The 17,648-nt window shown below is 45.7% G+C and overlaps 1 protein-coding gene across 1 annotated transcript in view; it reads left to right on the forward strand.

The window, feature by feature from the left end:
* The window catches only part of arl1 (ADP-ribosylation factor-like 1), a 28,690-nt gene extending 24,979 nt beyond the window's left edge, over window positions 1–3,711 (forward strand). The window contains exons 5-6 of the mRNA XM_070900142.1: window positions 941–1,119; window positions 3,028–3,711. Of these exons, the coding sequence (XP_070756243.1) occupies window positions 941–1,119; window positions 3,028–3,058 (210 nt within the window). The 3' untranslated portion in view covers window positions 3,059–3,711. The remainder of the gene's footprint in view (window positions 1–940; window positions 1,120–3,027) is intronic.
* The last annotated feature ends 13,937 nt before the right edge of the window (window positions 3,712–17,648 follow it).

Consider the following 17,648-nt stretch of genomic DNA (forward strand, 5'->3'; position numbering starts at 1 on the left):
GTTTTAAAAACGAAATCAATCTACCAAATTTTGCAACAAGATAGACGGTCAGAATCCCAGAACAGGTCTAACACTTCAACTGTTTGGCCAATGAAATGGGAACCATGGCCACAGACCAAAGCGTCCTGTTCTTGTGGGTTAAAGGGTAAGCCATTTAGGACCGAGATGAGGAGAAACTTCTTCACCCAGAGAGTGGTGAACCTGTGGAATTCTCTACCACAGAAAGTTGTTGAGGCCAATTCACTAAATATATTCAAAAAGGAGTTAGATGTAGTCCTTACTACTAGGGGGATCAAGGGATATGGTGAGAAAGCAGGAATGGGGTACTGAAGTTGCATGTTCAGCCATGAACTCATTGAATGGCGGTGCAGGCTCGAAGGGCCGAATGGCCTACTCCTGCACCTATTTTCTATGTTTCTAACTCGTCTCTGTCTCTCTCTGTGTGTGTGTGTGTGTGTGTGTGTGTGTGTGTGTGTGTGTGTGTCATAGAAAATAGGTGCAGGAGTAGGCCATTCGGCCCTTCGAGCCTGCTAAATTGGTGTGTGTGTGTGTGTGTGTCTCTCCTCCCTCTCTCTCTCTCTCTCTCTCTCTCTCTCTCTCTCTCTCTCTCTCTCTCTCTCTCTGTGTGTCTCTCTCTGAGAGGAGGGTGTTTGGGTACTTGAACTTTAGGAATACCTTGTTCTCATCAGGCATTCTACAGCATTGGGCGTACAGATCATGCTGTGCCAAATAGCCGTGGTCCATAAACCATGGAAAGGTAGCAGTTCCTTGAAAATGTTCAGGACCACTTGGCCTTGTTTCAGAATCTAAGCACTGAAGTAGCTTTTTGTTTTACTCTGCTACATTTAACCATCCTTCCCTCCATGAAATTTGCCTTTTTTTTTTCTCCCCACGACCGTTAAAAGGTGTAGTTGATCATGGACGATGTGTTTGCTTGCAGGAGGAGGAGCTAAAGAAGGCAGTTCTCGTTGTCTTTGCGAATAAGCAGGATATGGAACTGGCCATGACTCCCACAGAGGTCGCCAACGCACTCGGTCTGCCAGCTATGAAGGATCGGAAGTGGCAGATATTCAAGACATCTGCAACGAAAGGTGTTGGACTGGACGAGGCTATGGACTGGTAATTGAATTAATACAGGGACACACGAGGAAACCTTTCAGTGGCACTGGCTCAGAGGGTGCCATTCTCGCCTCTTGAGTCAAAAGGTCATGGGTTTAAGCTGCAGGATTTGAGCTCCGGCGCTCCCAGTGCGGCACCGAGGGAGTGTGGCACTGTCTGAGGCTTCGTCTACCTGTTCAGTTGGACATAAAATATTGCGTGAATGGCCTGCGGTCTTCTCAATATTTATCCCTCAACTATATATATAAAAAGCTTTGGCGAGACCTCATCTGCCGTAACTGCACCTCAGGAAGAAGATACTGGTCTGAAGGGGGGAGCCTGATGCTGGTGCTAAAAGGGTTAAATTTGAGGATAGATTGCAAGACTAGACTTGTATTCCTGAGAGAGTGGACGATTATGGGATGATTTAATTGATATGCTTAAGATGATTAAAGGATTCGATAAGGTAGATAGAGAGAAACTTTCCTCTGGTGGGGGCAGTCCAGAACAAGGGAGCAGAACCTTAAAATTAGAGCCAGACTGTTGGAAACACTTCTTCACACACAGGGTGATGGAAATCCGGAATCTGCCCACCGCCCTCCTCTTCCCACCCCCCTCCGATTGAAAATTTCAAAACTGCGATTGGTGGATTTTTATTGAGGGTTACGGAACCAAGGCAGGTGGATTAGTTGAGATGCAGATCATTCATGATCCAATTGAATGACAGAACAGGCTCGAGGGGCTGAATGGCCCACTCTTGTTCTTATAACCAGCACCACTAAAGTAGATTATCTAGACATTTATGCTACAAAACCACAGTACCTACGTTTCACACACACACAATTAATTGGCTAAGACGCGAGAGGTATTGCAGAAATGCAAACGTCAGTGATTTTATTCGGGGAAAGATCCAGCAGCCAGTAAAGGGTGGACCGGCCTATTGCAGCAATGATGGACCATTGTACGTGGGGAGAACTGTCACAGCGGTTTGTGTGAGCCATACTGTGACCTGCCCTCGCACCCCCGAGCTATTTAAGCCGCATTATCACTCTCCAGCTGAAGATCTGAAGAGAGGTCCTTTTGGCACCCAGCAACTGATCACTTCAGTCTGGCCATTCACACTTCCAGGTGTGGGTCAACTCTAGTCAGTAAAAACGTAGGTTTGACCCTGCCACCCCCAATGTTGGAAACAGATTAAACTTTTTCAAGATCTGATGCATTGACACAGTTTTTCAGCCAATTAAAGAAAGAACTTGCATTTCTATAGCGCCTTTCACCACCTCAGGATGTCCCAAAGCACCTTTGTAATGTAGGAAATGCGACAGCCAATTTGCGCACAGCAAGCTCCCACGAACAGCAATATGATGGCCAGATAATCTGTTTTTTAATGATTTTTGATTGAGGGATAAATATTGGCAAGGACACCAGGGATAACTCTCCTGTGCTTCGAAGTAGTGCCGTGGGATCTTTTATGTATACCTGAGAGCAGACAAGGCCTCGGTTTAATATTTCATTGGAAAGACGGCACCTCCAGCATTTTTTTATTAATTCGTAGGATGTGTGTGTTGCTCTGTAATAATCGAGTAAAATGGGTTAGAAGATGCAGGTGGGCAATTGGGGCAGATTTTGCAGACAAAATTCAGCCCCCATTTAAAGATGCATAAAGTCTGTCTTATTTTTACATTTGCATCTTAAATTCCTATGTCCATATTTATGATAAACTGTATGTAAACATGTCACACTGTCATTGCATGTTCCTGCCAGTGGTGGCACTGCAGCCACCCTCCCTAAGCAGGAATTGTGTTCCAGCGTAGCCAGTTTCCATTGTAAGTGTGGACGTGGGGGTTTATGAACGAGGAAAAGTTGATCCGGTTGTGCGCGGAGCTGTAAGATTTCTAATACATTAATTTGGCACTTTTCTTTCTTCAGGTTGGTTGAAGCCTTGAAGTGTAGACAGTGAAAAATCTTGTTTGGTTCATTTCTACCTACTGCAAGAGACTGCAATGACCGCGGCTACGATTTCCCCCACCCCAGAGGTCTTATAATATATATTGTACAAGAACCACTTATTCCACAGAATTCTCCATTCACTCCGTTTTTTTAAATTCATTTGTATTTATGTGGGTGGGTTTTTCTGCATTGGATTAACTTTACTGTTTAACTGGTCTCTTTTAATGGAAAGGGTTGATATTTTCTGCATCAGGAAAAGTTGTCCTTTTTGTTTGTATTAACTTCCTGTTTGTGATCATATCAAACACTAATAAAACATAACTTTCTTCGAACGGAGGTTTGTTCTTGGAGACCGGTTACGCTTTGGCTGAGGGATGCCTTCGAGGTTAATGAGCTTACTTTACTTAATCTAGAAACAGAAAATAGGTGCAGGAGTAGGCCATTCGGCCCTTCGAGCCTGCACCACCATTCAATAAGATCATGGCTGATCACTAGCTGTTAAACTTCAAAATCAAAGTAGGAGTGTGTGATTCTTTTGGGGTTTTTTTGTCTTTAAATGCCGTGAGTGTTCAATTTAACATGGGACAAGAGAGTCGGAGTAGATCATTTTTCTAAAATAAAACTAAATGTTTTATCGTGGCATAAAACCTCTGACTGGCCAAATATTCTGTGCAGTGACTTGTGTTCAAGTTTGGGAATTGAATGCTGGGGGGGGGGCAGCATAAAATAGTGGATGGGAGAGTACATTGAATCCTGCAGCGCAGGGGGAGGCCATTCGGCCCATCGTGCTTGTGCCAGCTCTGAAAGAGCGATTCAATTAATCTCTTTCCCCCCCCCCCCCCCCCCCCCCATGTTCTTTCCCCACAATGCTGCAAATTTTTCTCCAAATCTATATCCATTTTGCTTTTGAAAGTTGCTGTTGAATCTGCTTCCACCGCCCTTTCAGGCAGCGCGTTCCCGATCATAACTCGCTGCGTAATAAATAAAAGTCTCCTTATCTCGCCTCTGGTTCTCTTGCCAATTATCTTAAACCTGTATCTTCTGTGATTGGTTGTGGATTACCTCCAACTATCTTACCCATTCATTTGATTGGACGTCCAGTTTGAAAACTCTTAACTTTTCAAGCCTAAATTGGTAGCAATCACTAAAATGTTTTTTTTTTTTTACAGATTCCCACCAGCTAATTCCTGGATATTGTTTTTGTGTAGTGTGTGGATAAAAACTGACTCCTTCCCATCTTCTCCCCCAACCACCACCACCTCGCTTCCCCCGTCTCTCCAACCACTGAAATACCCCAAAAATAGACCAGTCCCGGCGATGAAACGCTTTTCATCCATGCTCTTGGCACTTGGCGCGTGCTATACGGACCGTACTAATCTCCCTGCACTCATCTTTGGGAACAACATGCAGCACTAAAGAGGTGCGGGTTTTGTTTGAAGGGGGAACGAACATGATCATCCTTGGGTCCTGCAGTGAGGAGTATTTTTATTTACGGCAACATCTGCCCCTCATTCCTCGATAGGGAGTTGGGCCCTGACAGTTAGCACACCGATAATCCCCTGCAGACTGAGGTAACCCATCTCTTTTCCCCCCCCCCCCCCCCCCCCCCCCCATGCTCACTGACCTACATTGGCTCCTGGTCTGACAATGCCTCGTTTTAAACGTTTTCACCTTTTTGTTATGGTCTTGCCCCCTCCCTATCTCAGTAACCTCCTCCAGCCCAGCAACACCTTTTGAGATCTCTCCGCTCCTCAAGTTCTGGCATCATGCGCACGGCCAATTTTAATCGCTCCACCATCGGTGGCTGTGCCTTCTGCCTGGGCCCCAAGCTCTGGAACTCCCTCCTAAACTTCTCTGCCTCTCCTCCTTTTAAGATGCTCCTTGAAACCTATCTCTTTGATCAAAAGTCCTAATATCTCCTGGCTCAATGATGCGCCTTGGAATGTCGTACTTGGTGGCAACAACAACAACTTGTATTTATATAGCGCCTTTAACGTAGTACAACGTCCCAAGGTGCTTCACAGAAGAGTTATAAGACACACAAAATAAATTTGACAGCCACATCAGAAGAAATTACAGCAGATGACCAAAAGCTTGGCAAAGAGGTAGATTTTAAGGAGCATCTTAAAGGAAGAAAGACAGGCGGAGAGGTTTAGGGAGGGAGTTCCAGAGCTTTGGGGCTTGGCAGCTGAAGGCACGGCCACCAATGGTTGAGCGATTATAATCAGGAATGCTCGAGGATAGAATTTGAGGAGCACAGAGATCTTGGGTGGTTGTGAGGCTGTCGGAGATTACAGAGAAAGGGAGGGGCAAGGCCATGGAGGGATTTGTAAACCAGGATGATTTTGAAATCGAGGAGTAGCTCAACCGGGAGCCAATGTATGTCAGCGAGCACAAGGATGATGGGTGAGCGGGACTTGGTGCGAGTTAGGACACAGGCTGCTGAGTTTTGGATGGCCTCAAGTTTTATGTGGGAGGCCAGCCAGAAGTGTGTTTGGAGTGGTCAAGTCTAGAGGTATCAAAGGCATGAGGGTTTCAGCAGCAGATGAACTGAGGCAGGGACGGAGATGGGCGATGTTACGGAGGTGCAAATAGGTAGTTTTGGTTATGCCACGGATATGTGGGCAGAAGCTAATTTCAGGATCAGATATGAATCCTAGGTTGCGAATAGTCTGGTTCAGCCTCCGGCAGATGCTAGGGAGAGGGATGGAGTTGGTGGCTAGGGAATGCAGTTTATGGTGGGGTCCAAAGACAATGGCTTCGGTCTTTCCAATATTTAATTGGAGAAAATTTCTGCTCGTTCAAGAATTGGATGTCCGTCAAGCAGTCTGACAATTTAGAGACCGTGGAGGGGTCGAGAAGTGGTGAGGCAGAGCTGGGTATCGTCAGCATACATGTGGAAACTGACACCGTGTTTTCAGATGATATCGCCAAGGGGCAGTATATAGATGAGAAACAGGAAGGGGGCCAAGGACAGATCCTTGGGGGACACCAGAGGTAACGATGCGGGAGTGGGAAGAGAAGCCATTGCAGGTGATTCTCTGGCTACGATTAGATAGATAAGAATGGAACCAGGCGAGTGCAGTCCCACCCAGCTGGACGATGGTGGAGAGGCGTTGGAGGAGGATGGAGTGTTCAACCGTGTCAAAGGCTTCAGACAGGATGAGGAGGGATAGTTTACCTTTGTCACAGTCACAAAAGATGTCATATGTGACTTTAATGAGCGCTGGTTCAGTACTGTGGCAGGAAACCTGATTGAAGGGTTTTCCGACATGGAGTTCTGGGATAGATGGCCGTGGATTTGGGAGGCAACAACACGTTCGAGGACTTTGGAGTGGAAAGGGAGGTTGGGATAAAGGGTGGGTTTTTTAAGGTGAGGGGTGATGTCGGCAGATTTGAAGGAGAGGGGGGGACAGTAAATTAAAGAGCAAGTTATTATTTAAATAGAGAAAGATTGCAAAGTGCTGCAGTACAGCGGGACCTGGGGGTACTTGTGCATGAAACACAAAAGGATAGTATGCAGGTACAGCAAGTGATCAGGAAGGCCAATGGTATCTTGGCCTTTATTGCAAAGGGGATGGTGTATAAAAGCAGGGAAGTCTTGCTACAGCTCTTCAAGGTATTGGTGAGGCCACACCTAGAATACTGTGTGCAGTTTTGGTTTCCATATTTACAAAACGATATACTTGCTTTGGAGGCAGTTGAGAGAAGGTTCACTAGGTTGATTCCAGGAATGAGGGGGTTGACTTATGAGGAAAGGTTGAGTAGGTTGGGCCTCTACTCATTGGAATTCAGAAGAATGAGGGGTGATCTTATCGAAACGTATAAGATTATGAGGGGGCTTGACAAGGTGGATGCAGAGAGGATGTTTCCACTGATGGGGAGACTAGAACTAGAGGGCCTGATCTTGGAATAAGGGGCCGCCCATTTAAAACTGAGCTGAGGAGGAATTTCTTCGAGGGTTGTAAATCTGTGGAAATTGCTGCCTCAGAGAGCTGTGGAAGCTGGGACATTGAATAGATTTAAGACAGAAATAGACAGTTTCTTTATATGATAAGGGAATAAGGGGTTATGGGGAGCGGGCAGGGAATGAGCTGAGTCCATGATCATATCAGCCATGATCTTATTGAAGGTGGAGCAGGCTCGAGGGGCCGTATGGCCTATTCTTGCTCCTATTTCTTATGTAGTACCTGAGGAGAGAGAACCGTTAACAATTTTGGCTAACGTGGGAGCCAGGAAAGGAAGTTGAGTGGTCAGCAGTTTAGTGAGAATAGGGTCAAGGGAGCAGGAAACATAGGAAATAGGTGCAGGAGCATGGCTGATCATGGAACTTCAGTAGCCCAATCCTACCTTCTCTCGATACCCCCTGATCCCTTTAGCTGTAAGGGCCACATCTAACTTCCTTTTGAATGTATCCAACGAACTGGCCTCAACAACTTTCTGTGGTAGAGAATTTCATAGATTCACAATTCTCTGGGTGAAAAGGTTTCTCCTCATCTCGGTCCTATATGACTTACCCCTTATCCTTAGATTGTGACCCCTGGTTCTGGACTTCCCCAACATTGGGAACATTCTTCCTGCATCTAACCTGTCCAATCCCATCAGAATTTTATATGCTGCTGAGATCCCCTCTCATTCTTCTAAATTCCAGTGAATATAAGCCTAGTCGATCCAGTCTTTCTTCATTTGTCAGTCCCAGGAATCAGTCTGGTGAACCTTCGCTGCACTCTCTCAATAGCAAGAATGTCCTTCCTCAGATTAGGAGACCGAACTGCACACAATACTCAAGGTGTGATCTCACTAAGGCCCTGTACAACTGCAGCAAGACCTCCCTGCTCCTATACTCATCCTCTCGCTATGAAGGCCAACATGCCATTTGCCGCCTTCACTGCCTGCTGTACCTGCATGCCTACCTTCAATGACTGATGTACCATGTGGGTCTCATGGACAAGAAGAGTATGAAAAGGTCCAGAGGGGGGATCGGAGAGAAACTGGAGAAAGATGCGAGTTCAGGGCTAGGGCAGGGGGTAGCCTCAGAGGAAGTTTGGCCCTGTGGGCTAGGGGAAGGAAGGGAGGCAGCTGATTGGATGGTCTCAATCTGTGAGACAAACACTTGGTGGAGAGGAGTTTAAGAAGATGGTTAATAGTAGCTGGAGGTTACCTTGCATTGCAGAATGATCCCGGAATAGTGAGCAGTACTACGTTAAAGGCGCTATATAAACGCAAGTTGTTGCTGAGGTCATCAATCAAAGGCCTCCAAGGTTCCACACAAAACCAATCAACAATAAAAGCAAGATCACAAATGTTCCCAGTGCGTAATTTCCCAACAATTTTTTTTTCCACCATCCTGGTGGCTGGAGACACTACAATAAACAGATTCTTTAATCTTTCAGTTTTTTTAACTATTAAAATGAGAGTTTGATGGTGAGACTCTGAACCATGTCAATAATTGTGGTTTATAGTTTAGCCTGACTACCTTTTTTTTAAATCCCTTGCTTGTTTTCTTAAGTTTTAACAATGTTCATAATAAAAACTGACTTTTACTGTTTTTCTTTGAATTTCCCTGGGAACCTCAATCTTGGATTTTCTCCACCTTTTTTTAAACACTATAAATAAAATCAACGGAAAACTGTAAAAATGGACATTAAAGAATTAGCTTGCCAATTGAAAAAATTGCCAATTTTATTGAGTTGGGATGACATGATATTTGTATAGGCACCCTTCTTGGTCCCAAAGAGTCTGGGATCGGGTACAGTGGAGTCATCATCATCGTAGGCAGTCCCTCTGTATCGAGGATGACTTGCTTCCATACCAAAAAGGGATGAGTTCACAGGTGTTTCAATGAAGGACCTAATATTCCAGGTCCCGAACTACATCCTGAAAGGTGGAAGATGCCTGTGTGTGGATTTTTTTAACGTGTGGTGGCCGTTGCACACCAGTCACCACACGGGCTTGACAGAGCTAGGTCTTGTTCCAGTGGCAAGAATTAACCAAGACTATTGGAGACCAGCTCTGCTGCACGGACCTAGTGCGCACATATATCGCAGTGTGTGCTGGCCCGGGCCCTCGGCTCTTCTGGGCCCCGAACCCACGTCTCTCCTGGGACCCAATCATGTCACTCTGCACTCTGAAGTGAAACAGTGGAAAATAGGTGCAGGAGTAGGCCATTCGGCCCTTCGAGCCTGCACCACCATTCAATAAGATCATGGCAGATCATTCCCTCAGTACCCCTTTCCCACTTTCTCTCCATACCCCTTGATCCCTTTAACCGTAAGGCCCATATCTAACTCTCTTGAATATATCCAATGAACTGGCATCAACAACTCACTGCAGTAGGGAATTCCACAGGTTAACAACTCTCTGAGTGAAGAAGTTTCTCCTCATCTGAATCCTAAATGGCCTACCCCTTATCCTTAGATTGTCCCCTGGTTCTGGACTTCCCCAACATCAGGAACATTCTTCCCGCATCTAACCTGTCCAGTCCCGTCAGAATCTTATATGTTTCTATGAGATCCCCTCTCATCCTTCTAAACTCCAGTGTATAAAGGCCCAGTCGATCCAGTCTCTCCTCATATGTCAGTCCTGCCATCCCGGGAATCAGTCTGGTGAACCTTCGCTGCACTCCCTCAATAGCAAGAACGTCCTTCCTCAGATTAGGAGACCAAAACTGAACACAATATTCCAGGTGAGGCCTCACCAAGGCCCTGTACAATTGCAGTAAGACCTCCCTGCTCCTATACTCAAATCCCCTAGCTATGAAGGCCAACATACCATTTGCCTTCTTCGCTGCCTGCTGTACCTGCATGCCAACTTTCAATGACTGATGAACCATGACACCCAGGTCTCATTGTACCTCTCCTTTTCCTAATCTGCTGCCATTCAGATAATAGTCTGCCTTTGTGTTTTTGCCCCAAAGTGGATAACCTCACATTTATCTACATTATACTGCATCTGCCATGCATTTGCCCACTCACCTAACCTGTCCAAGTCACCCTGCAGCCTCTTAGCGTCCTCCTCACAGCTCACACCGCCACCCAGTTTAGTGTCATCTGCAAACTTGGAGATATTACACTCAATTCCTTCATCTAAATCATTAATGTATATTGTAAATAGCTGGGGTCCCAGCACTGAGCCCTGCGGCACCCCACTAATCACTGCCTGCCATTCTGAGAAGGACCCATTTATCCCGACTCTCTGCTTCCTGTCTGCCAACCAGTTCTCTACCTACGTCAGTACATTACCCCCAATACCATGTGCTTTGATTTTGGACACCAATCTCTTGTGTGGAACCTTGTCAAAAGCATTTTGAAAGTCCAAATACACCACATCCACTGGTTCTCCCTTGTCCATTCTACTAGTTACATCCTCAAAAAATTCCAGAAGATTTGTCAAGCATAATTTCCCTTTCATAAATCCATGCTGACTTGGACCGATCCTGTCACTGCTTTCCAAATGCGCTGCTATTTCATCTTTAATGATTAATTCCAACATTTTCCCCACTACTGATGTCAGGCTAACCGGTTTATAATTACCCGCTTTCTCTCTCCCTCCTCTTAAAAAGTGGTGTTACATTAGCTACCCTCCAGTCCATAGGAACTGATCCAGAGTCAATAAACTGTTGGAAAATGATCATCAATGCATCCACTATTTCTATGGCCACTTCCTTTAATACTCTGGAATGCAGACTATTGGGCCCTGGGGATTTATCGGCCTTCAATCCCATCAATTTCCCTAACACAGTTTCCCGCCTAATGAGGATATCCTTCAGTTCCTCCTCACTGGACCCTTGGTCCCCTTGTACTTCCGTAAGGTTATTTGTGTCTTCCTTCGTGAAGACAGAACCAAAGTACTTGGTCAACTGGTCTGCCATTTCTTTGTTCCCCATTATAAATTCACCTGAATCTGACTGCAAGGGACCTACGTTTGTCTTCACTAATCTTTTTCTCTTCACAAATCTATAGAAGCTTTTGCAGTCAGTTTTTATGTTCCTGGCAAGCTTCCTCACATTTTCCCCCTCCTAATTAAACCCTTTGTCCTCCTCTGCTGAATTCTAAATTTCTCCTAGACCTCAGGTTTGCTTCTTTTTCTGGCCAATTTATATGCCTCTTCCTTGGAACACTATCCTTAAGTTCCCTTGTTAGCCACGGTTGATCCACCTTCCCCATTTTATTTTCACTCCAGACAGGGATGTACAATTGTTGAAGTTCATCCAAGTAATCTTTAAATGTTTGCCGTTGCTTATCCACTGTTAACCCTTTAAGTATCATTTGCCAGTCTATTCTAGCCAATTCACGTCTCATACCATTGAAGTTACCTTTCCTTAAGTTCAGACCCCTAGTGTCTGAATTAACTGTGTCAATCTCCATCTTAATAAAGAATTCTACCATATTATGGTCACTCTTCCCCAAGGGGCCTTTCATAAAAACATAGAAACATAGAAAATAGGTGCAGGAGTAGGCCATTTGGCCCTTCTAGCCTGCACCGCCATTCAATGAGTTCATGGCTGAACATGCAACTTCAGTACCCCATTCCTGCTTTCTCGCCATACCCCTTGATCCCCCTAGTAGTAAGGACTTCACCTAACTCCTTTTTGAATATATTTAGTGAATTGGCCTCAACAACTTTCTGTGGTAGAGAATTCCACAGGTTCACCACTCACTGGGTGAAGAAGTTTCTCCTCATCTCGGTCCTAAATGGCTTACCCCTTATCCTTAGACTGTGACCCCTGGTTCTGGACTTCCCCAACATTATGAACATTCTTCCTGCATCTAACCTGTCTAAACCCATCAGAATTTTAAACGTTTCTATGAGGTCCCCTCTCATTCTTCTGAACTCCAGTGAATACAAGCCCAGTTGATCCAGTCTTTCTTGATATGTCAGTCCCGCCATCCCGGGAATCAGTCTGGTGAATCTTCACTGCACTCCCTCAATAGCAAGAATGTCCTTCCTCAGGTTAGGAGACCAAAACTGTACACAATACTCCAGGTGTGGCCTCACCAAGGCCCTGTACAACTGTAGCAACACCTCCCTGCCCCTGTACTCAAATCCCCTCGCTATGAAGGCCAACATGCCATTTGCTTTCTTAACCGCCTGCTGTACCTGCATGCCAACCTTCAATGACTGATGTACCATGACACCCAGGTCTCGTTGCACCTCCCCTTTTCCTAATCTGTCACCATTCAGATAATAGTCTGTCTCTGTTTTTACCACCAAAGTGGATAACCTCACATTTATCCACATTATACTTCATCTGCAATGCATTTGCCCACTCACCTAGCCTATCCAAGTCGCTCTGCAGCCTCATAGCATCCTCCTCGCAGCTCACACTGCCACCCAACTTAGTGTCATCCGCAAATTTGGAGATACTACATTTAATCCCCTCGTCTAAATCATTAATGTACAGTGTAAACAGCTGGGGCCCCAGCACAGAACCTTGCGGTACCCCACTAGTCACTGCTTGCCATTCTGAAAAGTACCCATTTACTCCTACTCTTTGCTTCCTGTCTGACAACCAGTTCTCAATCCATGTCAGCACACTTCCCCCAATCCCAAGTGCTTTAACTTTGCACATTAATCTCTTGTGTGGGACCTTGTCGAAAGACTTCTGAAAGTCCAAATATACCACATCAACTGGTTCTCCCTTGTCCACTCTACTGGAGACATCCTCAAAAAATTCCAGAAGATTTGTCAAGCATGATTTCCCTTTCACAAATCCATGCTGACTTGGACCTATCATGTCACCTCTTTCCAAATGCGCTGCTATGACATCCTTAATAATTGGTTCCATCATTTTACCCACTACCGATGTCAGGCTGACCGGTCTATAATTCCCTGTTTTCTCTCTCCCTCCTTTTTTAAAAAGTGGGGTTACATTGGCTACCCTCCACTCGATAGGAACTGATCCAGAGTCAATGGAATGTTGGAAAATGACTGTCAATGCATCCGCTATTTCCAAGGCCACCTCCTTAAGTACTCTGGGATGCAGTCCATCAGGCCCTGGGGATTTATCGGCCTTCAATCCCATCAATTTCCCGACTAATAAGGATTTCCCTCAGTTCCTCCTCCTTACTAGACCCTCTGACCCCTTTTATATCCGGAAGGTTGTTTGTGTCCTCCTTAGTGAATACCGAACCAAAGTACTTGTTCAATTGGTCCGCCATTTCTTTGTTCCCTGTTATGACTTCCCCTGATTCTGACTGCAGGGGACCTACGTTTGTCTTTACTAACCTTTTTCTCTTTACATATCTATAGAAACTTTTGCAATCCGTCTTAATGTTCCCTGCAAGCTTCTTCTCCTACTCCATTTTCCCTGCCCTAATCAAACCCTTTGTCCTCCTCTGCTGAGTTCTAAATTTCTCCCAGTCCCCGGGTTCACTGCTATTTCTGACCAATTTGTATGCCACTTCCTTGGCTTTAATACTATCCCTGATTTCCCTTGATAGCCACGGTTGAGCCACCTTCCCTTTTTTATTTTTACGCCAGACAGGAATGTACAATTGTTGTAGTTCATCCATGAGGTCTCTAAATGTCTGCCATTGCCCATCCACAGTCAACCCCTTAAGTATCATTCGCCAATCTATCCTAGCCAATTCACGCCTCATACCTTCAAAGTTAGCCTTCTTTAAGTTCTGGACCATGGTCTCTAAATTAACTGTTTCATTCTCCATCCTAATGCAGAATTCCACCATATTATGGTCACTCTTCCCCAAGGGGCCTCGCACAATGAGATTGCTAATTAATCCTCTCTCATTACACAACATCCAGTCTAAGATGGCCTCCCCCCTAGTTGGTTCCTCAACATATTGGTCTAGAAAACCATCCCTTATGCACTCCAGGAAATCCTCCTCCACCGTATTGCTTCCAGTTTGGTTAGCCCAATCTATGTGCATATTAAAGTCACCCATTATAACTGCTGTACCTTTATTGCATGCACCCCTAATTTCCTGTTTGATGCCCTCCCCAACATCACTACTGCTGTTTGGAGGTCTGTACACAACTCCCACTAACGTTTTTTGCCCTTTGGTGTTCTGCAGCTCTACCCATATAGATTCCACATCATCCAAGCTAATGTCCTTCCTAACTATTGCATTAATCTCCTTCTTAACCAGCAATGCTACCCCACCTCCTTTTCCTTTTATTCTATCCTTCCTGAATGTTGAATACCCCTGGATGTTGAGTTCCCAGCCCTGTTCATCCTGGAGCCACGTCTCTGTAATCCCAATCACATCATATTTGTTAACATCTATATGCACAGTTAATTCATCCACCTTATTACAGATACTCCTTGCATTAAGACACAAAGCCTTCAGGCAATTTTTTTAACACCCTTTGTCCTTTTAGAATTTTGCTGTACAGTGGCCCTTTTTGTTCTTTGCCTTGGGTTTCTCTGCCCTCCACTTTTACTCATCTCCTTTCTGTCTTTTGCTTTTGTCTCCTTTTTGTTTCCCTCTGTCTCCCTGCATTGGTTCCCATCCCCCTGCCATATTAGTTTAACTCCTCCCCAACAGCACTAGCAAACACTCCCCCTAGGACACTGGTTCCGGTCCTGCCCAGGTGCAGACCGTCCGGTTTGTACTGGTCCCACCTCCCCCAGAACCGGTTCCAATGCCCCAGGAATTTGAATCCCTCCCTGCTGCATCACTGCTCAAGCCACGTATTCATCTGCGCTATCCTGCGATTCCTACTCTGACTAGCACGTGGCACTGGTAGCAATCCCGAGATTACTATTTTTGAGGTCCTACTTTTTAATTTAGTTCCTAGCTCCTTAAATTCGTTTCGTAGGACCTCATCCCTTTTTTTACCTATGTCGTTGGTACCAATGTGCACCACGACAACTGGCTGTTCTCCCTCCCTTTTTAGAATGTCCTGCACCCGCTCCGAGACATCCTTGACCCTTGCACCAGGGAGGCAACATACCATCCTGGAGTCTCGGTTGCGACCGCAGAAACGCCTATCTATTCCCCTTACAATTGAATCCCCTATCACTATCGCTCTCCCACTCTTTTTCCTGCCCTCCTGTGCAACAGAGCCAGCCATGGTGCCATGAACTTGGCTGCTACTGCCCTCCCCTGATGAGTCATCCCCCCAACAGTACCCAAAGCAGTGTATCTGTTTTGCAGGGGGATGACCACAGGGGACCCCTGCACTACCTTCCTTGCACTGCTCTTCCTGCTGGTCTTCCATTCCCTATCTGGCTGTGGACCCTTCACCTGCGGTAAGACCAACTCACTAAACGTGCTATTCACGTCATTCTCAGCATCGTGGATGCTCCAGAGTGAATCCACCCTCAGCTCCAACTCTGCAACGCGGTCCATTAGGAGCTGGAGGCGGATACACTTCCCGCACACGTAGTCGTCAGGAACACTGGTGTCGTCCCTGAGTTCCCACATGGTACAGGAGGAGCATAACACGTGACCGAGCTGTCCTGCCATGACTTAACCCCCCTTGGCTGTGACGTCACCCTTCTGTTTCTTTCTACTTCTTTTTTGCCTTCTCCCTGTAGCTGCACCGGCAGCCTTTTATAGGCCTCACCAACGGACCTCCTCGACGCTGCTCCCGACTGCCGCCGACAACAAGATTGCTAATTAGTCCTTTCTCGTTATACATCACCCAGTCTAGGATGGCCAGTTCCTCGACATATTGGTCTTGAAAACCATCCCTAACACACTCCAGGAAATCCTCCTCCACCGTATTGCTACCAGTTTGGTTAGCCCAATCTATATGTAAATTAAAGTCGCCCATGATAACTGCTGTGTACCCTTATTGCATGCATCCCTAATTTCTTGTTTGATGCTGTCCCCAGTATTAATATTTCACTACTAATATTTTGTGGTCTGTATACAACTCCCACTAGCGTTTCCTGCCCTTTGGTATTCCGCAGCTCCACCCATACAGATTCCACATCATCCAAGCTAATGTCCTTCCTTACTATTGCGTTAATTTCCTCTTTAACCAGCAACGCTACCCCACCTCCTTTTCCTTTCTGTCTATCCTTCCTGAATGTTGAATACCCCTGGATGTTGAGTTCCCAGCCTTGGTCACCCTGGAGCCATGTCTCCGTAATCCCAATTATATCATAAGTCGAAAGGTTAATGTTCTTACAGTAATGGAAAATACAGCACGGAGCAGGCCACTCCAACTGAAGCTATCTACTCGAATCCTTTCCCCATATCCCTTTATACTCTTCCTTTCCAAATAATCAACCAATTTGTTTTTAAATGATAAATTGGCTTTAATCATGGGATCATAGCAATTTACAACACGGAAGGAGCCCATCGTGTGCGCGCCAGCCAAAAAAGAGCTATCCAGCCTAATCCCACTTTCCAGCTCTTGGTCCGTAGTAGCCCTGTAGGTTACGGCACTTCAAGTGCACATCCAAGTACTAAATCTCTGGTACCTCTGCCTTGATACTTCTCTTCTCAATGCCCATTGTCTGGGCCATGCTTCTAGTTATGTCTTCTAATTCTTACTATTGCTTGATGCTGATTCTCTTTTAAGTGCGGCGTAGTGGGATACTAAGTTAAAGATGCTAAAAAAATGCAAAATTTCACTTGTCTTCAGGAGACTGCTGCTAAAATAAAAATGGCAAACACAGCCTTTTGCATTTGTAAAGTTTCCACAATACTTTTTGGAGTGTCTGCGGAGAGACTTTTTATGACAACTTTTAATTTCAGTTAGCTGCAGGAAGTCCTTCCTAACGCGGGCCGTATCGTACGATATCTCTCACCAAACCACAACTTCGCTGCAGATTCCGCTCGAACGGAGACTGAAGTGTTGAGAAAAAGCAGAAGTCCAGTGGCTGACTGCAGCGACTCAATACAAGCCGTGGCTCAGTGGGTAGTGCTCTCACCTTGGCGTCTAAAGGTCGTGGGTACCACTCCAGAGACTTGTACACATAAGCAAGGCTGACACTCCAGTGCAGTGCGGAGGGAGTGCACTGGAGTGTCAGCCTTATTTATGTGTACAAGTCTCTGGAGTGGTACCCACGACCTTCAGACCGAGGTGCCATCTTTCGAATGAGACGTTAAACTGAGGTCCCGTCTGCTCTCCAGTGGACGTAAAACATCCCATGGCACATAAGAACTCGGAGGAGGAGTAGGCCATACGGCCCCTCAAGCCTGCTCCGCCATTCAATAAGACTATGGCTGAATAAGGGGGCGCCCATTTTAAACAGAGATGAGGAGAAAATTCTTCTCTCAGAGGGTTGTAAATCTGTGGAATTCGCTGCCTCAGGGAGCTGTGGAAGCTGGGTCATTGAATAAATTTAAGGCAGAGATAGAAAGTTTCTTAAATGATAAGTGGATAAGGGGTTATGGGGAGCGAGCGGGTAAGTGGACCTGAGTCCATGATCAGATCAGCCATGATCTTATTGAATGGCGGAGCAGGCTCGAGGGGCCGTATGGCCTACTCCTGCTCCTATTTCTTATGTTTTTATGTTTATTTGACTTGCTGAAGGTACGGTAGCCGAGTGGTTATCTTACTGGACCAGTAAACCAGAGGCCGGGACTAATAATCTAAACGAGCAGGGGGTCAAATCCCACCACAATAGTTGGAGAATTTTAAATAAGCACCGAAAATGCTGGAAACATAGAAAACATAGA

This window comes from Pristiophorus japonicus, chromosome 15 (assembly GCF_044704955.1).
Source record: "Pristiophorus japonicus isolate sPriJap1 chromosome 15, sPriJap1.hap1, whole genome shotgun sequence".
In the NCBI taxonomy this organism is placed as follows: domain Eukaryota; kingdom Metazoa; phylum Chordata; class Chondrichthyes; family Pristiophoridae; genus Pristiophorus; species Pristiophorus japonicus.